Here is a 23,312-nt window from a genome sequence, read left to right on the forward strand (position 1 = left end):
GAAATATGTCCCAGAGGTGGAACACTTCCTTTAAAGGGAATGTTCCACATTTACATGGGGTTTTTAATTGAAACAGCCATTCTGAAGACCTTCCAGCGCTGTTCCCAATCCAGCCTTTCTTAAGACCTAAGCCACTCCAGTTTCTGAGCTACACACCCGCGAAAATGGGGGGAGTATTTCAAAGCGACTTTGGCATTCATGACGCCATAATAATGCCATTCAAATTCTGACATTTCATGAGCTACACGGCTATCAAGGCCAAGAAAATGTAATTTTCGAGGCGCTCATATCTGGCGTTCATGAGCACGACTTGCAGATATAACAGCCCTCAATTGGCTCTCAATCAATGTTGTGCAGGGTACGATTACGTAATCACACCATGACGCATTAAGGAGCATATTTACTAAATGGAGAATTGTGCTGTTCTAGAGCAGTCTTTTCTTGAGTATACCAATAATTATAGTGAGCTTGCTTCATCAAGCCTGATCTTTGCTTCAATATCTTCAAATGTGAAATTTGAAGACACATTCCCTTCGAGCAGACCTCATCTGGCACTGCAATACAGACCTCAGTCTTCACTCTGCGCTGCGATCAGTCACGGAACTCAACACTCACTGTCCGCTATCCTCACTGTCCGCTAAGCCCGCCAGACAAACCCAGACACACACAATTCGCTTCGGTTGATAGACCGTGACTCCCACCGGACCTGTCCGCCGCCGTCTGTCACTCGCCTGACCCGTCCTCCGCCGTCTGTCACTCATCGGATCCGTCCTCCGCCGTCTGTCACTCACCTGACCCGTCCTCCGCCGTCTGTCACTCACCGGACCCGTCCACTGGCGTCTGTCACTCACCTGACCCGTCCTCTGCCGTCTGTCACTCACCGGATCCGTCCGCTGGCGTCTGTCACTCACCTGACCCATCCTCCGCAGTCTGTCACTCACCGGACCCGTCCTCCGCCGTCCGTCACTCACCTGACCCGTCCTCCGCCGTCCGTCACTCACCATATCCGTCCTCCGCCGTCTGTCACTCACCGGATCCGTCCTCCGCCGTCTGTCACTCACCGGATCTGCCCTCCGCCGTCTGTCACTCACCGGATCTGTCCTCCGCCGTCCGTCCCTCACCGGATCCGTCCTCCGCCGTCTGTCACTCACCGGATCCGTCCTCTGCTGTCTGTCACTCACCGGGCCCGTCCTCCGCCGTCTGTCACTCACCTGACCCGTCCTGTACCGTCTGTCAGCCGCAGGCGGATGGTGAATGGCCGGGCCTGGCGCTTGGGCCGCCGCCTTGTCTTGCTGCGACACGAGAGGTACGGCCAGCCAGTGTGGTCGAGCCGTGCGCCCCACGTCAAACTCCAAGTCCACTGAGACGGCGACAGCGCCGGCCCGGATATACGGGAACGGAATGCGTCTCGTGCTGCGGGACAAGGTCCGGCTGAGTCAGCACGTTTGCTGCAACACACTGCCAGCATTCACACAGACGCATCCGTGAGTGCTGCTTAACAGGCTGGCATATCACATCACGCATTATTATATTATCATAACGTATCACGTCATGCCATATTATAATCACCATGTCCTCCTTTCACACAACGGATTAGTTACAAGCACAACACATTCGCATCGCAGCGTGATCAAAATTTGGGGTTTACTTTCTATGACTGATCGACAAATTAGCAGGCAAACGTGTGCTTTGTAACTGTAGTCTTCAGACGATGGTTTGTGTGATGTGTATGACTTCTGTTTCAACTAGCTGCAGCGTGCTGCCACTGAGCACGAATTTTCAGCACCTGCTAAAGTCCATGCCATCACCATACTACCGAGAACGAAAACGAGCACGATCAAATGAAATTCGCCAATGAAAACAGTATGCATTTTGGAGGGCATAGAACCGAATACGAACCCACAATACAACTTGTTCTTCCAATATACATTGGATGTGCGACATGCATTAGCACGCTTACATGTTGTATGGGACCGGCTTTTTGGTAAAAAGCTTTAAAACGAGCTGGGTTTAAGATCCACTAGTCTGAGGTGACCTGGCATTTAGGTAGCTATCCAAGCCATCATTGTTTTAGAGCATAGCTTTGTTTTTACGCTGTTTTTATATATGCCTCGCCATCATGCAGTTGCAATGGTATATCAAGGTCAAAGGGAGCGTTCCAAATTTACATGGGATTTTGAGCTGAGATGGCCACTTTCAAGACCATTAAGGGCAGTTCACAGCACTATCCTGTTTAAGACCTAAACCCTTTATTTCTGGGCTGGACGCCACGAATTTGTGCAGACCATTCCAGGGCCACCAAGCCATGCACGACACTATAAAAATATTGTGTGAATACTGCCAGCTCACCGGTCATGTTTTACTCAAGGTAGAACAATCTGACCGTCGTGTTATTTGTGTCTGGCGTACGTCAGCACATCCTTAGGCATCAGCGAACTTTTGGCGAACAACCGATGCAATTATTTCGGTGCAAGTCCCGGCAACGAGTCACCGCTTGTGTGACATAATACCGAAATTCGGGCATTGGTGCAACTTATGGCGGAAATAAGGCTTGGAATAGAATAAGTTCACAAAAGCATCACAACCAACTACGCGAATGCATGCAAAAATAAGAAAGCAGCAACACACGTACAAGACCACGAGGAAGGGCCAAGACATGCGCAGATAATGATATTTGGTTTATGCAAGAGCCCATCGATTGACACGCCATCTCTCGACGAGACGAATTACTACAAAAGAGCCAGCCGGTCTGCTACGGCGGCAATTTGGCACGAGCCGTAACTTGGCCAGAGCGCCTGGTGTCCAGCATCGTGACCTGAGCGCCTGGCGTGCGGCATTGTGACCCGAGCGCCTGGCGTGCGGCATCGTGACCCGAGCGCCTGGCGTGCGGCATCGTGACCCGAGCGCCTGGCGTGCGGCATCGTGACCCGAGCGCCTGGCGTGCGGCATCGTGACCCGAGCGCCTGGCGTGCGGCATCGTGACCCAAGCGCCTGGCGTGCGGCATCGTGACCCGAGCGTCTGGCGTGCGGCATCGTGACCCGAGCGCCTGGCGTCCAGCATCGTGACCCGAGCGCCTGGCGTGAGGCATGCGGCCAGCGGAGGTGATGCATCCCTCCCGTACAGTGGCCATCGGCTCAGGTCAGGGAGGCTCACCTGGATGTCGTGTTGCCCTGTCTGTAGTGTCCCGTATACAGGGCCATGGCCAGCAGGTGGCCGACGTCAAAGCAGCGGATCGTGGGCACAGATGCAGCCCGAGCCCGGACTGTTTCCACATCCGAGCCGCCGTCAACACCCTGTCGGTGGGACCGACGCTAACGTGCCTCGGCCTCCGATGACAGGCTCGCGAAGAAGATGACACCAGGATGAAATCGTGAAATGCGAGCACCCTTAAATGGATAGTTGTGTTTGTATCTGCCATATTAAGCTAGCAGACATATTTTTACAGAGTGGCAAAAGAGCACAATGGCACCACGATGAGATCCGAAATATGCTTCAAGGAGGCCACTGTGATTTCGAAGGGCGCTTCACAAGAATAAAAAACATATATCTTGATTAGAATATTCAAAAGGGTTTTCAAACCTCCGAACCTGCGATGTAATGAAAACACCTTGTCGTCTACACTTTGGCCGGGCCGCCAATGTAGGTGTGTCAATGTGCGATTAAAGTCTTACGGGTAAATTTTATTGGGAATCTATTCCCCTTGACGTGCACAAGTTACCACTGAGAAGTCGATCCAGAAGACGAGCTCTTCTGCGACATGCCTGTGCAGCCGCCAAACCGGTTGGCAGCCTGGTGCAGAGCTGGCGAAGCGGGGCAGCACCTGCGGAGGCAGGACGTTCCTCTGTCCAGACTACCTCGCGCGGCCGGCGCGGCGTGGTGCGCGGCGTGCGGCACGTGACGTTAGTCCGTGCGGCACGTGACGTTTATCCGTGCGGCACGATGACGTAGTTAGACCATCGGTGCGCACGCACACATCACGTGACCAGAGCGGTGTTGCGTAACGTGTGCTTTACGATGAAAAGGTCATCCCAATCCATATGCACTAGGGTGTCCTGGAATACCACTTTGATGGAAAAGGCTGGCTGCTCAGAGCTAGTCTGGTTCTCCGACTCAAGGCGGTTCAGTGGTGACAATTTTGGCAAAGTTCACACGTGTCCAGGGGGTGCACAGAGGTCAAAGTTTTGTTCTTGCGAACCATTTTGCTGTCCCACACTCTTTCCAATCGCATTCGCCTTTAGCCAATCGGGACACCAGCCACATGCTACGGTCGAAAATATGAAATCGGTATGGTAAAAGAACACTGAGGGCTTTAATTAAAGCGCCCGAGTCAATATACATTTTGAATGCTTACGTTCATTTTAAAGCGCCCTGCTGCTGACACAGAGCGAAATTAACTGAAACTACCGAATTGTAAGCCCTTTCCCCAGCCCATATAGACGTGCGCATTTTGACAAAAAGGACACTACTGAACTCATATTAAATCAAAGAAGCGAACTAGCACTGAGCAACTTTTCAAAATGGTGTTTTCTGGGGCACCATAATATGAACACCAAACGACCAGAGCTCTGTGATAAAAGGTACCTTTAGTTGGTAAGGATAGGCTATCCCAATTCATGTCACATTGCACGACCAGAGCGGTATAATGCATGAGGAGTGGGATAACTCGCATAGAGCCTGCCTGGAATCCACCGGCGATATGCCAACGGCCCCCACGTCACAACACTGTGACATCCCGACGGCCAACCGAAGCCAGGTCACTCTGGCAGCGCTAGCGGAGCGTACTGCCGGCTGTTAACACGCGCCCGGATGGCAAATTGAATACCGTTCACTCGGGAGGGGACCAATTGGAACAGCTGAGATATAAGAAATAAGAAAGCTTTAAACACCAAATTCATAGGATGAGTTGGGCTGTACGTTAGGTCCATTGTGTCAAAATCTGAGGCCCCCTGGTTGTAGCCTTCGGGTCAAATAAGGTAAAACAAGGTCAAACTCCAGATTAGTGTTCAAAGAGCCTCAGGCCCTTTCATGCAGCCCCCGTGCACCTAGATACCTGTTCCAAGCAAGAGGTCACTGGTGCTTCTTGAAAGTCAGTGACCTTGCCTGATCTTTCGAATGTCCCGGCAACCAAAATCATACGAGCCTGCTTTGACTTTCGTTCTTGATGAAACGTTGAGGATAACACTAGGCAGTGTGCCCCGAAAAAAATATTGACTTGGGTCATTTTAGGTCAATGACCTTTTCTGACCTTTAACAACTCTATAGAAAATATATCATGCGGTTCCTCTTCTTCATAAATTTGGAATGAGCATCAAAAATGTCCCAGACAGCAAGATATAGAGTACAAAACAGGTTGGTTTTTATATTGATGTGCCCTTCATACCTGACCGTACGTCAATATAACTTGTTTTTGTACTTTGTACTTCAACTTTTTGTAAACTAGGTAACTATATCAGACATGTATGACTCCGTCTAATCCCGGTGTTATATTAGACTGAACGATTCCCTAGAAACTGAGTTCATGTCCTGACTTTAACCTGCTTAGATCAGAGACCTTACAAGTCGCATCTGAATATTTGATACCAAACGATCCACTGTTCAATTGTCTACGGCTACGGAAATTGAACGCAGCTGCGCCGCGCCGTTCGGAAATTATTCCGAAAAATCTTCGGGGTCAAACTGCCCTCCTACCCGAGCGCGTGTTACTCTCCACCATCCTGACGTACCGTGACCCGTGTGAAGTCCAGCCGCAGGCCGGGACCGTCGAAGCTCCTCTCGCGTCCGCGCAGCCGCATCAAGGCATTCTCAGCTATCCGCCTGAAAAGCCGTGTCAGTGCTGACTGTAGTATAAGGAACACGGCATGGGCAAGGAAGCGTCGACAGCTGACGATGAGCCACATAATGCTAGCGGTATTAAGGTGCTGCCCAGGAAGACAACAGCTGTCTGACCTGAGCTGATAATGCCAAGACTTTAGGAATATCAGTCAATGCTGGCCTTAGCTGAATACAGTTAAAACCGGTACCATTACAGGGAGTGCTCCACATTTGTACGGTGTTTTGAACCAACAGAGAAACCTTGTAGATCATTCGGTGCAGTTCACTGCGCTGCCCTTCTTAAGACCTAAGTCCTTCTTGTTTTTGAGCCACACGCCCGCGAAGATGTGCAGACTATTTCGCGCAGACCATTCAAGGCCACCCAGGTATCCTGACCCCACAATGATGTCATTCAAATCATGCCATTCCATTAACCATTCGACGATAAAGGCCAACAAAAATTCAGTTACCGAGTCGTTTATATATGGCGTTCGTGAGCACAATTTCCAAATATAACGGCCGTCAATTGGCTTTTTATCAATGTTGTGCAAGGCACGATGACGTAATCAGGCAATGACGTATTGGGGAGCATACTTACTAACAGAGATATTGTGTTGTCTAAGGCAGTTTTTCACCTACAAGTACACCAATATATAATAATAGTTAGAAGTGAGCTTTCTTCGTCATATCTAATGCTTACTTTAATATCTTCAACTGTGGAACACTTCCCTGAATTACTGAATGGTGCTCCAAACCTTGCACTAGCCCAACTAGCGCCACGCATCCAGGCTCGTGCCAGCACGTAACCCCATTGTTCACTTTATGTTTGCACGCCCGATGGCTCGTACAAACCCGGCACTACTGCATGCGGCACCCACGCGTACAGGACCAGTCGGCCTGCTTTCCTGCTGCCACCAAAGTGGCGGAACACCAGACCCACACTGACAGACCATCCACACTGGCAGACCAGCCAAGACCTCAGACCCACCTGAGGAACGGTAGCGGAAACTGATCCTGGACACTGGCGGTGAACGCCGCCGACATGGCAATCGCCTGCGACCTTACAGGTGAGTTGACGTCGGACGTGTCGAACTTGCGCGCGAAAAACTTGAAGGGCACAGCCCAAGCCCTGATCGACTTCAGGTCTTCCTCGGTGAAGTCGCCAGGGCCCTGGATGTGCCAGAACCAGCGTGACCGAGAAGAACAACCCTAATTCGTGCCCTACCTACATAAAAGAGCCTTACCATGCGTGTCCACGTGGGAGAACAGTTTTATTCATCGGTTTAGGTGCAAAACAATGTTAACTGTTAGCATCAACTTAGATCACTGATCAAAAGGAACAAACTACTCCTGCCCGTTGTTAACATAGCAAATTAACTGCTACCAACACGGCCGCCAGTGAGCCCAGTAAGCCTCGTGTTTTCAGACTTTCCAAAACGAGCATGTCTCTGGGGGGAATAGGGCACTATTCTTCGCACTACGATACTACAGTACTTCTCACCAGCGAAACGAATTCTCTTTACGCATGCGGCCCAAGCTGAAATCAAGCCCAATTGGCAACTGAGGATAGCCCACGACCCAAGCAAAGCAAAAAGGCGCATTTTCAACATCCATCCAGACAAGCAACCTTGGTACCGTACCTGCAAATCCCCAAGAACATCAAACACTAGCATTCCAAGCTCCCTTTCGGTCTTTCAAAAGGCCAGTGCACATAGCTGTACATCCGATCAGTGGTGAGCGGTCCCCGGGCTGGTTGTCCCGGTGGACCCGGCGTGTCACAGCGTGTCATCTTAAGGTGGGGATTCGTTGTCACCGCACTCGAACTTAAGGTGGGAATTTGGTCTCGCCGTGTCCGGACTTAAGTTTCGGGCGTGGTGTCACTGCGCCATGCGTGGTAGCGCGGCCTGCGAAGTCCCAAAGAGAACAACGCCAAATGATCGGTGCAGTAGCCAGGGGTTGAACATCATAGCAGTGAGCTGTATTTGTTCTGTGAAAACGCAAGACAAAATGCAAATTAATAAAAACACGCCGTTCTGTATCATTGCTTTATGCGGTTCCATTTCGTCCATTCTTTTCATGAGGGCTTTGCTGTTCCACTCCTCCCAGATTTCAAGCAAATTTTTTGTCGAATGCTTTGTACGAATGTTTTTGGTTTCATAGCACTTGTCATCAGAGCTTGTTGCGCATGTCCTGAACTCGACACTCAAAATACGCAATTATACATACTTGATTGCATTGATGTATGGAAAAAGTGGTGAAACACACAAGCTCATAAACCGTATTGATACACAGTGCAATGTAAAATGGTGCGTGTGTGTGTGTGTGTGTGTGTGTGTGTGTGTGTGTGTGTGTGTGTGTGTGTGTGTGTGTGTGTGTGGTGTGGTGTGCGTGTGCGTCTGCGTGTGCGCGTGTGCGTGTGCGTGTGTGTGTGTGTGTGTGCGTGTGCGTGTGCGTGTGCGTGTGCGTGCGTGTGTGTGTGTGTGTGTGTGTGTGTGTGTGTGTGTGTGTGTGTGTGTGTGTGTGTGTGTGTGTGTGTGTGTGTGTGCGTGTGTGTGTTGTTGTTACTGTTTGTACTTCTGGCTACAGACCACAGGGCACTTGGCAATGACGTAGTCCTTGCACGCTCATGGCGGAGGTCACAAACCCTGGACTGGCGAAGCAGCGGGAGGGACAGATTCATCACCCAGAAATCGATACAATACCATGCGGATAAGAAGCCAATCAAACAATACCAGGACTATGCTGATGAGAGAGAAGTCCCCAGATGAGCAACCTAAGAATCCGTCACCAATCAGGCGTAAGTGGGTATTGCCGCGATAAATCCACCCGCAAGCTGCCTGTGGTCATGGAAAGCACCCCAAACACTGCGTGCAGTCCGCGAGCAGCACGGCAAACGGCGTGCTTTTGATCACAATATGTCCCGTTGACAGAGCCGCTTATGTAACTCCTGCCTCTTGCATCATTCCAAAACAAAATGAACAGCCGAGACATGGGTTGTCTGAGAAGACTGCCGTCACTTCTGCATTCTGTACCAGGTTCATATTTGTTCTAGGTCAGTCATCCAAACTTGCAAAAAGTACCTACAAAATAGGCCAATGCTAATGACGCATACACACACTCCCTGCCAGACATAAACAAAATGAACTGAAATCCCCTAGGCATAATCAAAACTGATCCGACCCCAATCACTTCGTGTGCCCAGCTGAACACTACCCTGCCACAAAAGTCCGCGTCGTCCTGGTGCCTACACAGGCCATCCAGGTTGTCCTTCTCGAATCCCTTCATGTGGTGTAGGTTGGTGTTCACCATGGCTTCCCTGCAGTGATGCACAGATGCAGATGCAGGTAGTATGTGTTACATGTCGGTATTCAGCAAGGTTTCCTCGCTGCCAGGCCCTCAGTCAGGATTTTTGCGAGCGGTTTGGAAGGAGTGGAATTCGAATGCGAGGCTGTCTTGACACACACTTCAAGGAACGACATGGGTTTTTGAGGCTGTCTTGACACACACTTGAAGTGACTACATGGTTTTTTTTAGAGACGTCGCTCAAAAGTCACGGATTTCGTTAACCGGAGGGGTGTCATGGACGCGCTTGGCAGCAATTATTATCCATCAAAATGCGGTGACAGTTTGTAAAAACATGGCGTTTTCATGTTAAAACGTGGTGAATTCGCGATTAGCATATCCTTTTCCTTTGTTGGAAGAAAGCTTACTGAAACAATGGAGACTGTACATAAGTAATTTTTAGTGCAATGCAGGTAAGGGAATTTGCATTTAGTAACTATAAGGAACAGGGACACTTCCACAGAATGCGTAACTACGTGTGCGGACGGCAGGCTGCATGGAACGATTTAGCATTCGGCACAGTTATTGGAGAAACATCGCAAAATTGTGCATTTGGAGACAAATAGGAGAAATGGCTGCTTGTGACATGACGCGCATTTACTTTAGCTGTTAGATGCTAGAGGGAAGTCTCTGTTTGACGCGCAGCGCAAGAATTTTTAGAAGCGATATATACGCGGTTCTTAATGTGATTTTCATTTCCGGTCGAATTCACTGCCTTTTTGAATCAAACGAGCCTGAGAACATTTCGCCTTTGTTACAAATGTCCAGTTAATCCCGATTCACGTCAGGCAAGCAACACTTCTTAAATATAATCTGAAGCAATCCATCATGTTAAGCCAAATCATGGCCCATGAAATATAACATGGCACATGACAGCTCAGCATAACATACATGAAATATACTTGTGAAGAATGTATTACTGGGTTGGCTTTCTTAGGAAAGCTTCAGTCTGGTTCAGCTCATTTTGGCCGATCAATTTCCTAACGTCCTCTATTTCGCACACGAGTTGTACAATTTCGCGATCCAGTTCAGTTCGAGAAATCGACTACTCGATAATGGAGGCTCTTGATTATATAAGTTGTTCGTTCTTCAGCGTATACACAATACCGAAGCGACAACAATTAAACACATCCGGCGATAATCAACTTGAGGATTGCTCGTTAAACTTGCTCCATCGTGAAATCAGTGATGTGCCTCAGGTCAGATGAAAGTCATCTCTCCAGAGAGCAATGACCCAGTACTGGGCGGTGGCCTTGTACTGAGCGGTAGCTCGGTACTTAGCGATGGCCCGGTACTGAGCGGTGGCTAAGTACCAAGTGGTGGTCCGGTACTGAGCGGTGGTCCGGTACTGAGCGGTGGTCCGGTACTGAGCGGTGGTCCGGTACTGAACGGTGGTCCGGTACTGAGCGGTGGCCCGGTACGCAGCGCACCGGTCCCATCGATAGCGGTCATACCATTTGCGAAACATAGAGCCGTTTTCATACGAAACATACGAAGCATAAGCCGTGTCCAGCCTTACCTGTACGGTGATGCGTATAGCAGAGTGGAGAAGAAGAACTCGTCAGGAATGGCGTGGTGCCTGAACCGGAACAGCCGCCGCGCTATGGCCGGATGCTGCTGCAGGTTCGTGGCGAACTCAGCCATATCTCGCGACAGCACGAACCACTGAGAACTGCCGCGCAAACAGGCCAGAGCTCAAAATACCGTAGCGACACCTTGCAGTGAATTGCAGGTACTTGCCAACATAAACGACCCAAGGCATTTAACCACGGGTGTCGCTTTCTAAAATCGGTTGACGGGAGTGGTGAGCCGGCAAAAGTTGACCCAAAAACGTGATTCCTCCCCGAATGTCGGTCACTTAAACTTGCACTCAATGTTAAAACAAGAAACGTTTAAAAAAGTTCGTCGATTCAAAAATGAGGCGCATTACCGTGGACTGTGGACCGGGCAACCACCTACCTGCGGTAAATTCAGCTGATCGCATCCTGGCTCGTCCACAGACCATCGGCCCACCATTTGTCGTCGCAATTTGGTTGGGTTGGTAAATTTGACTTAGCGCTAATGACTGCCGCTGGGGCTGATTATGTTTCCCACTCAGTTGGTAGTCGAATACCACGCCCAGTCACAGTCACAGACTGGAAGACCAGTCACACAACTTGTGCGGCAAATACACTTGCCACTGATCAGGGAAGCCATACTGAGCCACCCTGTACTTTAAAAACCTACCACATATAGCAATATATTGTACTTCATCCCAATCCTGGTCTTATCGTGTGCCACACTTGTCAAACGCTTGCAGAGTAGGCTTCCCATATGAAGGGGCTGGCATTATAAAAATCTTAAGCCGCTACGGGATACTCGTTGATACGGAATCGACATGATACAAATAATGATGTGCCCAGGTACTTAGTGTATTCGTAGGTAATGAGCATTTCTTGCATTTTCTGTGGTCCAGTATTCTCTTTTTACCCATATGTACCGAGGAGAACCAGAGGGGTATTGGAGTGGGAGGGCCAAGTCACCGTTGGAGGGGCTCACACTCCCCCCCCCCCCCTAACGGTATATAAAACGATACCCGTACAATTAACAAAATGAGTACCCTGAAACACGTGGGTCCTCGCAGCATATGTCTTGAATACGGCAACAAGATGCGAGCAAATAACACAGGGAGTAAAGAGGTTTCGTGATTTAAGACGGGCTGCCAAAATAACGTCACCTATACCCTAGTACCGTTCTCCATCACTTGCCTGCCCTTGAGACGGACCGCTGGATCGAGAGCGTGTGTCGCGCTCAGCGTGTAGACATGGTTGTCGCACATCGCCCTGCAGGCATACGTATGACTAGGGCTTAGAAACAAAGCCCGCCCGGCCCTCCATGGACATCCGTCGCTCAACCGGTCCATGTACACTGCATGGCGAATATCAATTCATATTGCTGCGGCTTTTATAGAGAAATATTATGGATTATACTAGGAGTGCACCGAAGGCGGCGGCTCAGGAGAGGCGACAAGATAAAACTGGAAATTGGCACACGTGGAACAAAACACAAGGTGGCCATAGAACATTTAATTTAGTAGGCGAACATTGATCGAAACTCGTTGAAAGTGGTCTATGTGGGGACAAGTTTAAATAACGGCTAGATGACTGAAGACGTCGATATTTACTGCACGTGGCTGGGTCGCCCCGGCTTCTCCTTCCAGCCATCGAAGGTGGACAGCATAGAAGTACCCCTGTGGGCGGCCAGCGCTGCCGCCAGCTCGTCCACACTCCTGATGGCGAGGTCCGAGCCGCTCAGCACCACCGCATGGTCCCAGACCCCCAGACGCAGCAGCTCCTCCAGCGCCTGCGGTGTCAGGGACACCACTCAACACCGCCATGCGGTGTCAGGCTCCGGCAGCTCTTTCGGAGTCTCCCAGCAGCACAGGTCGCAAAGGTGGGCATCAGCCTATATGAGGAGTGCAGAGCCCGAAATGTGTGCAAGTAGCACGCCGATGATAAACTACCCGGCGGTAAGAGTGAGTCGTTGGGCAGGCACATCTAGGCCCGTCTGAGGCATCCCTACGACGAGCCGGCGTCACCATCTGAGGCACCCCAGCGACGAGCCGGCGTCTCCGTCTGACGCACCCCAGCGACGAGCCGGCGTCTCCGTCTGAGGCAACCCAGCGACGAGCTGGCGTCTCCGTCTGAGGCACCCCAGCGACGAGCCGGCGTCTCCGTCTGAGGTACCCCAGCGACGAGCCGGCATCACCGTCTGAGGCACCCCAGCGACGAGCCGGCATCACCGTCTGAGGCACCCCAGCGACGGGCCGGCATCACCGTCTGAGGCACCCCAGCGACGAGCCGGCATCACCGTCTGAGGCACCCCAGCGACGAGCCGGCATCACCGTCTGAGGCACCCCAGCGACGGGCCGGCATCACCGTCTGAGGCACCCCAGCGACGAGCCGGCATCACCGTCTGAGGCACCCCAGCAACGACCCAGCATCACCGTCTGAGGCACCCCAGCAACGACCCAGCATCACCGTCTGAGGCACCCCAGCGACGAGCCGGCGTCTCCGTCTGAGGCACTCCAGCGACGGGCCGGCATCACCGTCTGAGGTACCCCAGCAACGAGCTGGCGTCTCCGCTTAAGGCACCCCTGCGACGAGCCGGCATTACCGCCTGAGGCACTCCTGCGACAAGCCGGTGTCACCGCTGATCGGACCAGCACCCGGTCGGCGCGCGCCCACAGGCGGCGTGTTCACCTCCAGCTCGGCGCGCACGATGTTGTAGGACGCCCAAGAGGTGGCGAACGAGCGCTCGCCGGGCAGCACGCGGACGTTGGGGAGTCGGCGTAGAGTTGACGTCAGCAGGCGACGCACCTCCTCGGCACGAGCGTCCGCGTGCACCACGTAATAGTGTTGTGGCCTGTAGATCTGCTCCAGTAGCTGCAGCTGTTGGACACAGGTCGCCTGTTCACCGATCATCACCGAAAGGACCCGCACAGCTGTGCACCACTCACTCACATTCAAGCAGGGTAGATCGCTTTCGGCTCCTGCTCTCGGTTCACAATCGACGGTCGATAAAATGTGTCCGCCCTGCTAGGCCCGGTCAGGCTGAGGTCACCACGCGCAGCCACAGGATACAGTGGCCGCAGCCCACGGCCCGCCGCTCGGCCGGGCGCGCTGCCGCCAGACATGACGTCACAGAGGGCAGGGACCACCTGTCCTGACCATAGCCTGACCTATGCTCAAATTGTTCGTCCCACAATCCCCCCCAGGCAATCATTTCAATCGGTTGTACTGAAACGCGCAAGTGTTCCAAGCATGTCGCCAAATGTTGCTAATGGCGCTAATCATAAGATAGACATGTGCAATTCCAAAGACAGAAAAGTTCCCTCGCGTTCCAGTGCCTCTCATTTCTCGTAAGGTAGATATGGAACCCTAGATTTTAATGCAGCATGAAGTTGTGCGGAACACTCCTGATCGATGAGCGCGCCCTTGGGAGCAGACCGGTCAGGGGGGTGGATTGCTTGATGCACGGCCGACGACGTGGACGTGACTACTGACCGCAATCAGAGTGAGCCGAAGAGGTTTCGGTGCGGTCGGTTCTGTTCACATATCAGGCGAGTGGGTTCACATGTCAGGCAATCTATCGCCAATTGCCCCTTATTGGGGTAGATGCACAAAATAAGACCACGGCATCGGTTCCGGTATCTTATGCTTTGTTTCTAAAAGCTTATGTAGAAGACAAATTATTGGACACATATCCGGGATCAGCACCCGCGTTGAGTCGTGGATGTCGCGTGAGCTCACCATTCGACTGTGAATCTCCGGGTCAACAGAAGAATTTTACGATGACAGCTTAACGTGCCGCATCTCTTGCACCGCCCTTCTACCTGGAGGGTAGGACCGGTGGTATTACGTGACCTTTACCGTATGCGCTGTTACCAGCTGGCTTTCATGCCAGCCAAAACCAAATAAGGAGGGCATAAATAAACTCGAAGCCTCCCCACCACCAGTACGTCAATTGGATTGCAGACATTCTAGCTTGCTAAGCTATTGGGACGAATTACAAAAGGGGAGGGGGACAAATATATTAGTCCATTGGGGGGTGAGGGCAAGATTGGTGAAACAACATTGGTACCGCCAAAATAAAAAGCAAGATATTAACAATGAAGAAACAAATTAACTTAATGCGGTCATATTGTCCATTCAGATGATTAAATCGTGTCTGGCTTTCATGCGTAATAGAGGAAGGATGATTGGACCATGACATTGATATATTTGAGTGCATTGTGTAAAAAAACTCGATTAGCATAGAAATCCTGCACTGGTACAGCTAGTCATGCATTTTAGTTAGCTGGAGCTAAGTATTCAGATGTCTCTAACGTACTAAACTCCTGAGTGCGTGATGTTTGATATGCGCTAATTTAAGTCACATGGTTCTGTCCTAGGTGTCTCTTCTCGGCAAACTCGGTTCCGTATATTTCAAAACATCAGTGCGGTGGTCTAAAAGTCTTTCCTTAATGGATGTCAGACATAATTATGCAGCAGATTTCTTAGTGCTGACATGATAGTTGGACTGGTGTAGGCCTCGCTGGCTGGCTGTCTTTCTCGTGAGTCAGAGAAAGATAAATATTGTCAGTCAAAAGCTTTTATTTTTAGTAACTTACACTCACCAACACTGACACCTTACCACAATGTCCACGTGCACAACCAACAGCAGCCCTGCATCTTCGATTCCAGTGGGTGTATGAGCCTACATGGTCACCAACGCTGGGCCTTATATACTACGTACATCGGAGATGACATGGTCACAGGTTCCGTAAATGATGTGATAGTTAACCAATGAAAAGCGAGTACGACTTCGTGCGATGGTCGACTAAGCCAATCACACAGTAAGGCACTACCTTGCGATCTCGGAATTGTCTGATGCAACTGGCAGGCGGTGAGGCGCTGAGGACGCCTTTTTCTAAAAAAAAAGGTATCAAATCGCATTACGGAAGGCAGGCATAGTTCAAGTTTCGACGCAACAAATGGATTGTGGTGAGTGATTAAACCTGGGTTTGAACGGAGGCGAATTTAGTAACGGCGCATCTCCCACCCGGCCCCACGGCTGATGCAGTTGCCCGCCACCCGACCGATGTTGAGCCACTCGGCCGGCAGATTTGTTCGTTTTTGTTATGGGGATTTTGCTGAATTTCAGCCAAATGGCAATGTATGAACACCATTCACTTGACTGACCTGGTATGTGAACAGAACTGATCGCACAGCAACCTTCTTCTTTCACTCCGGTTCTGGTCAAGCTTCACTACCACACCTTGGCAAGAATGGGCCGGCAATCAATCACTGCACCCCTCTGACCCGTCTGCTGCTGAGTGCGTGCGCTTGGATGAGGACTGCTTCACACAGCAGCTTTCTGCTGCGTTACGGCCTAAGGTTGCAGAAGTGACCTCAGGGAAATATGGCGCACTAGAGCCGAGGGTCTCTGTTCTTGTAATTGCACAGCGGCTCTAGTGCTGTTAAGTGTAACGCTAACCATGACATAGACATATCTTAATGTGATGGCACCTTTGCTACAACGGCTCTTGGTGCTAATCGTGAAGGTGTGGAAGGCCCGGGTGACACGATTTGTCTGAATTTTGTTCTAAGGCAGTTTATCTCTACATCTTGCCCGTAATAACGTTAAGCTGAAAGAAAGTAACACCAAAATGCATAAGCTACATGGAAAAGGCAGACAACGTTGTCCGTCAGTGAAACATTTACGCGGCTGTGGCTACATAGGTTCCAAAGCGTGTACACCGCGCAGTGCGAGAGCTGTGGTATCGTGAGGCTCTCAAGTGCGACTCGTGTGTGTATTGTGTAACATGACAGGCGCTCCCGTACGACATTTGAGGATCACACTCACGCTGTGCGCTAGCTTCCATATGACACGACATGCACGCCTGTATCGCCAGAATAAAGATATGGCTTTGATTTTCCCATCATTGAGACAATAACCAAAGTGCGAGGAACACTTCGAAGGGAACTGGAAGCAATGCTGCTCAAAACGTGGGATGAGACACGATGGCGAGGCAAATCTAATAAAAGCATTCCAAGAATATACTTACCGTCGAGCTGACGTCTTTGTGCACAAGCAATAGGAAGCCGATCCTGACGGGAATCAAGTCACGCTCTGGTGCGCTGAGAACTGGCGAGAAATGAAAGAGAAAGATGTTACGAAGAATTGTCAATAATTTGCAATGTCCTTATTTCAGTACGAGAGGAGGCGGAAACAAATGCAATTAAAAGCACGTCAAACAGTGTGAACCCTTACTATAATATGATCATCCGTGTATTTAACAGGTATGCACTAGAATCCGAAAGAAGGGATTTCCAATGGAAATTTCAGACCTGGGTCCCTAGGACTTAAATCCCATTTTTTGCGATTTTGGATTTGGTTTCAATACTTCTCGAAGGATATTCCTGATCGTATACATTTAAAAACAGTGTTAACGGATCCTGTGGGATCCTGAATTTTGTTTTAATTTGTGTGGAAAGATCTTTTAAGATATTGGTATTTTAATGAATTGTTAACATTATCATATAAATCCAGTACAATTTAAATGTTGAGCAATCTGCTGAAACATGTGATCTGTTTTTAATTCAGTCAAGGGATCTCACGAAATCTGATATTTTTTTGTGGGATCCAGGCACATGTATGAACTGTTCAACCTTCACACTGAGGGGAGAGACAGGTATTGGCTCAAATGGCCATTTCGGAAGCAGGCAAAAACGGCTTCAACTTCAACTGGCAACGGCAAACCAGCAATTTTCGGTATCATCTTTCATAACAATATCGCTCATGACTTGATTTATGTCTAAGCTATGCATCAGCTGGAGTTTTCCGCGAAATCACTATGAAACACCATTTCCCAACCGCCTAACGTCCCCTACAGCCGCACAAACAATACCCGAACGGCACCAGGACTCAATAGTGCCTCCTCTACATGCCGGTTCAGTGACCTCAGGCAATCGCATGGGCTCTGCATTGTTGCTCAGCATGTATCCGCCAGTGCTGACCCATCCTCTGAGACGGATCTCAGCGTCCCCGTCATCATCGTTATCGTTCTGTCGGCGTGCGATTCCATGATCGCGCAAACCTATCGCACGGGCCCGGGTGGCCGGTTGAACACCCTTGCTCAGGTGTGGGGCTGGATCCATAAAACTAAGGTAGCTAAAGACATCAAATTCACAGACTGGGTTAGTCTGTATGTGAACCCAATTGTGGTCATGTTTTAATGTTCTTTGGTCATAGCCTTTGAGTGATACAAGGTCAATGAGGTTTAACTTCAGGTTGGTGGCAAAAGTACCCCAGATCTCCTTATACAACAGCCTTGAGCCTAGTCACCTGTTCTAAGCAGAAGGTCGCTGGTGTTCATTTTAGGTGAGTGACTTAGGTTTATCTTTATAATGTTATAGTAACCAAAACCTGTCAAGATTGCTCTAATTTTGCATTTGAATAAATGTCAAGAATTACGCTGTGTGGCATGTTTCTTGAAGGGAATGTTTCACAATTGAAAATATTAAAGCCAGCATTAGATAACGTGAAACAAACTCATTTTTAACTATTGGCAAGCTTTTTAAGTCGGAAATACAGCTCTAGACAGCACAGTTCTCCCTTCAGGAAAGATGCTCCTGAATGCGTCATGGTTTGATCACGTAATAGTACCTTGCACAACATTGATCGAGAATCGATTAACGGCCGTTATATCTGGAAATCACGCTTACAAACGCCAGATATGAGTGCTTTGATACTCGTATTTTTCCTGGGTCTAATCGTCGCTTAAGTTGTGGAATGGCAGGATTTGAATGACGTTATTGTGACGTCATGAATGCCAAGGTGACTTTCAAGTGCTCTTCCCGATATACCTTTTCCCATTTTCATGGGCGTGTAGCTTAGAAACCAGAGGGGCTTAGATCTTAAGAAGAGCAAGATTGTGAACTACACCGAAAGGTCTTTTAGATGGCTATTTCAGTTTAAAAAACACAAGTGTAAACGCCTTCTTTTTTGCAAGATTTTTGTTGCAGTCCCTGTTATTAACAAATTTAAAGTGGGAGCACCAGAAGTTATCCCATATGGGAGACTGAACGAAAAAAGCAAGTTGTTTTGATCTAGGTTTAACCTTCATATGTGGCCGTAGGTCACTGCAGTTTATTTTATTCCTAAATTAAAGCGTTTTATTTTCTATAAAGATAACCACCTCAGAGATGTATGGCTTCGTTAACACTATATCGCAAGAGATCAAAGTATTCCGTAAAACTCGCCTTCGCTGACAGTCACGGCCTGATTTTGATCTACCATGGATCAGTGATTTTACAAGGCACATGTAAGTTGTTTATGTTGAAAGATCCTCCATTCAATTGTCTACATCTTGGCAAAGTTTGCAGCGGCTGCACCACGCCGTTCGGAAATTGTTATGTAAAACCCTTCGGCAAAGGTGAAGGATTTATCCCACCCGGAAGTGTGTTTATGGTCCTCCAAAACTCAGCCCTGAGACCTATGACATACGCAGGCGGCGGAGCGGAGCACGGAGGAAAAACCCAGATCAAGGAGTCTCCACATCTGTGCTGGACGGCCAAAATCGGACACAGAAGGCTTCTCTTTTTGTCAATTTCTTTTTTCGTGCCCTCTGCTACCCACTACTCTGGAAGACTTTAAGCAACGCATACATCTAAACCTAGTCTTTTGGATCTAATCTTCTCTATATGAAGTGTCAGCAGTAACATGGTGCGACATTTCTTGGAGAAACAGCCCAACATTCCGCAAACATCTGGCCTGCACAACTATCCATACTTTTCCCATTATATGTACCACACTGCCCGTTCCATATATCGCACGGGTATTCATGGATTCTCCCTTAATCCATAACCACCCGTTATTCATTCCAAATCAATTTCACCAACACGTCACCAACACGTTTGCTTTTTTACAGTACGTAAGCTCTAAATTAGTGAAATGTGTCAGGAAAGCATTAGCCCGTCCCGATAGCTCAGCTGGTTTCAGCGTCCGCCCTCTGATTCACACAACCGTAGCGGGCTAGGTTTGAGTCACTTAATGCACTTGCCGCTTGCCGCTGACTGGGATGTCTTGCAGCACGTGTCAGCAGTCGCGCTTAAGTTCTGGTGACGCTAGAGGGTAGGACAGACTGTGTTATAACGTTACCGCATGCCCGGATGTCCCCTATCGGCCGGTGGGATCAGCGCTCACGCGACAAGCACTGTTTAGATCGAATACTGAACCCAACACTCTATATAATCGGGGTTCACTGAATTAAACACAGCAAAATCAAGCTAAAATTAAGCTTGCATCTAAGCTTGCTGTTTGCCTTAATAAATGCAGCTACAAATAATGTGCATAGAGCTTCTACGGACGAAAAAAGAGCAAGCAGTAAGATTGCGTAGCACTGACTTGAAGCATCTTCCTAACCACGGCTGTCACTTTCGAAGATCGGTTGGGGCTCAGCCGATAAGGACCTAACATACCTTACTAACATAAGGACCTAACATACCTAACATACCTAACATACTAACCCCTACCAAAGACTGATTTTTTCTCGATTTCCGCCAATTCAATTTGCGTGCCCGAAATTACAATTTAATTGTTATTTTCAATATTTCATAGATTCAAATTGTTTTACGGGGTGGTTGAGATGAGGTTGGATTTCCGGTTGAACATCACGGTTGGAAAAGTTGTCTACCTCGTCTTCTGGGCTAGTACGCATAACAAGATGTTGGGCAGATGGTTACCGGCCGTCGTCAAGCGTCAATTGATCCTACAAATGACGGACTGATTTTTGTTTTTCAAGCATGTATGTTTCACAACCTCGAAAAGTCTCGAGGTTGGTAAAATGGATGACAGGGCAGAGACGCACGTTTTGTGAAGAAAAGTAGCGGTTGCAGTGAAAACTTCATCGTGACGAAACCGAAAACAGCAGTTCAAAATCGCATAACGTCGAAGCAAACACGAGTGGTAGCAGGAGGGTGGGGGGGGGGGGGGCTGTTTTTAAGCTAGATTCATAATCCAAGCATTGGTTGAAGCCAAAATCGAAACCAGCTGCTAAAAATGCCATGAGGACAAAGCCAGTAGTGGAAATGTCACAAGTCGAACCCGAAGCTTCTGAAGAACACTACGTCTAGACGAAGCCGAAGCTGAAGCGGTCTTCTTCCCAATGATTGCCCTAACCAGATAGCCGAGCAAGTCCTGACATTTGACACGGCATGTGAGTGTCCATCATAATGGAATGAGGGTCCATAGGACCGAGTATTCGATCGCTGCTGCTTTAGATCAAACCACTTTATCATCGCCTGGCTGTCGGGAAAATTTAAAAACACCTCAGGGTGGAAAGGAGGCCTCTGTCAACAAGAAACAAAGCTGAGGTAATCCTTCGAAACTCCACTGCGGCAAATGATACGGAGTTTGAGATATGAAAAAGCTTGGCACATTGTACAATCGTAACGTTACGATTACCGCAGATCTCAACTCAAGAAAGTGCCGTCGTGAAGGCGTTATATGTGAATGAAAAATCCAATCGCCGTGAAAGCGTGATACTTGAAGTGCAGGGACTCTACAAAACAAGGATAGCCGCCCCAGATCCCAGGGGATGCGCGGACATCCGGTGCACCTGCCTGGCTACGGGTCTGTGGGGGTTCTACAAAACAAGGATGGGGGGGCCGCCCCAGATCCCAGGGGGTGCGCGGGCACCCAGTGCACCTGCCTGGCTACGGGTCTGTGCTTCATGTAGCAACAGTTGCGGATCAGGATACCTCGTTTTGGAAAAACGAGGCCCTTTGAGACCACTTTGAGAATTGAAATGGTCTTGTCCTGATCAGCATCTGGGGACCTTCTGACGAACAGCCAGATGCGCCAGAACGTCATTTCTGCCACAGGAAGCCCTGTTTTCGGATAGGGAGGCTCTCTGATGGATAAAAAAAATTTGACTGCGTTAATCGAAGGGCCCGATTCTAAGTTTTAATGATTGACATTTCTTAGCATAGAAATTGTTACGTGCAACAATGTGATACAGGGGCAGATGACCTCCGTGCCCCCTCTCCCCATCCCCTTGAATCTAAAACTGTCTAGGAGACCCCTATGAGTAGACCCCGTGTTGTCCAGGCGACTTCCTGGAAAATCTTGCCCCCTTGCTCAGAATCCATGGCGCCGCTGTTGGTAGCAGAACACCGCAACACTTGCTGAGGGGCCGACTGGGAGCTTACAGAACAATGCCGACTTACGTTGCGGTCTGGAAAAGGAGACGCGACTCTACCGCTTTGTAACAGGATCAAGGAACGCTGGCCATCCGGCCGGTCCGCAGGGGGCGACACGGGGGGTGGGGCACAGACCGAGTCAAGGACGGATGGCCGGCCAAACGTTGCTGGGCGGGATATGCACAGAGAGCAGCCCAATTTGCAGACCGTGGGAAGTAGGGGCTGAAGTGTTCAACTGCGCTTGCTGTCACACCTAGCGGTGGGATGCTTGTGTTGTAAGTGTGAAGCATCGTGGTGGCGTTGTGTATGTTAGTCTGAAGTCCAAAATGCGTGAGGTGGCAGTCGGGTTCCCGCGCGCGAGCCCAGACCAATCCGCTTCTCGGCCGGCACATGTATGCAGGTGTTTGCTCACGGTGCCGCATGTCCGGTCACGTATGACTGATTCAGAGACGCAACTTTTTAAGTAGCTCACCGGGTACATCTAGCCCGGCAAGAACCGCGCGCCCTTCACCGGACTGTGCGCTAGACTTGGCGAGCATTTGCTGGTTAAAAAATTATAAAAAGAAAAACGATCAACGGTGACTGCTAGCACTTAAGTTTTAAAACCTGCCGCTCCTTTAAACTCCCTCCCTCTCTTCCAACTACTCTTAAAGGAAGTCTTCCTCAGTCGTGGGGTTTTCAGCTGAAACCGCCATTTTGAAGATCATTCGGTGCAGTTTACAGTCCTGTCCTTCTTAAGGCCTAACACCCTCTGGTGTCTTAGCTACACCCCCGTAAAGATGCACAGTCTTTTTCGTGCACACTATTTGATGTCCGTTTAGGCATGCATCACGCTATAACGACGCCATTCAAATCCTGCCACCCCACAGGCCAGGCGGCGTTTAGGACCAGGAAGAATATGATCGTTCCGCTGTTCAGATCTGGCGTCCGTGAGCATGATTTTCAAATAAAGTAGACACCAATTGGATTTCAAACAATGCTGAGCAAGCTGTGCAAGCTTCAACCACGAAACACACTTTGTGCTTTATGACATAAAAGCTGGACATGGTTTCCTCACCTGTAGTTGTTACGAAAATAGGGCCTGCAATGGTATAATTGAATAAACCGCCGTAAATATGAGTGTGGATGCACGCAAGCATCTTAAACTCGCGAATACATATGCAAAAACATCACGAAAAAGGACCAAAGCACTAGCACATCATATTTAACTGAGCGAAGAGTTCCATCCCGTCCTGCCATCTCTCGACAAGTTTGAAGTACTACAAGTAAGTGAAAATTTCGGACGGCTGGTTTAGCCGTATCTCAACGTCGTGCAAACGCTCCATGACGCAAAGGGTGTCACCGACTCACCTTCCAACATCGGTAGGGATGGGGATGCGGGTGGGGTAAGGGGGGGGGGGGCTCAACCGGAAATGTTGACCCAACCAAACCCC

At 49.5% G+C, this 23,312-nt stretch overlaps 2 protein-coding genes across 2 annotated transcripts in view; both read right to left on the bottom strand.

Annotated features, from left to right (window-relative positions):
* Positions 1-284: 284 nt before the first annotated feature.
* LOC119111315 (uncharacterized) lies at positions 285-5,793 on the bottom strand. The gene is made up of 5 exons (XM_037235129.1): positions 5,725-5,793; positions 3,720-3,821; positions 3,155-3,294; positions 1,212-1,413; positions 285-290 (listed from the first exon to the last, which is right to left on the bottom strand). The coding sequence occupies exons 1-5, from the start codon at positions 5,791-5,793 to the stop codon at positions 285-287; spliced, it is 519 nt and encodes a 172-aa protein (XP_037091024.1).
* A 4,876-nt stretch (positions 5,794-10,669) lies between these two features.
* The window catches only part of LOC119111316 (xylosyltransferase 2), a 64,276-nt gene continuing 51,633 nt past the window's right edge, over positions 10,670-23,312 (bottom strand). The window contains exons 8-12 of the mRNA XM_037235130.1: positions 16,743-16,822; positions 13,396-13,584; positions 12,318-12,496; positions 11,902-11,976; positions 10,670-10,826 (exon numbers count right to left, since the gene is read on the bottom strand). Coding sequence (XP_037091025.1) covers positions 10,670-10,826; positions 11,902-11,976; positions 12,318-12,496; positions 13,396-13,584; positions 16,743-16,822 — 680 coding nt within the window. The remainder of the gene's footprint in view (positions 10,827-11,901; positions 11,977-12,317; positions 12,497-13,395; positions 13,585-16,742; positions 16,823-23,312) is intronic.

Source organism: Pollicipes pollicipes, unplaced genomic scaffold (genome assembly GCF_011947565.3).
Source record: "Pollicipes pollicipes isolate AB1234 unplaced genomic scaffold, Ppol_2.1 Scaffold_7261;HRSCAF=8764_pilon_pilon_pilon, whole genome shotgun sequence".
Taxonomy (NCBI): Eukaryota; Metazoa; Arthropoda; class Thecostraca; order Pollicipedomorpha; family Pollicipedidae; genus Pollicipes; species Pollicipes pollicipes.

Excerpts from the sequence above, each read along its gene's own strand:
- LOC119111315 (XM_037235129.1), bottom strand. The coding sequence starts at position 5,793 with ATGCGGCTGCGCGGACGCGAGAGGAGCTTCGACGGTCCCGGCCTGCGG. Across the intron at positions 3,295-3,719 it reads TCTGGATCGACTTCTCAGTG|GGTGTTGACGGCGGCTCGGA; the intron begins GTAACTTGTGCA and ends TCCCACCGACAG. Across the intron at positions 1,414-3,154 it reads CAGGGCAACACGACATCCAG|CACGAGACGCATTCCGTTCC; the intron begins GTGAGCCTCCCT and ends CTTGTCCCGCAG.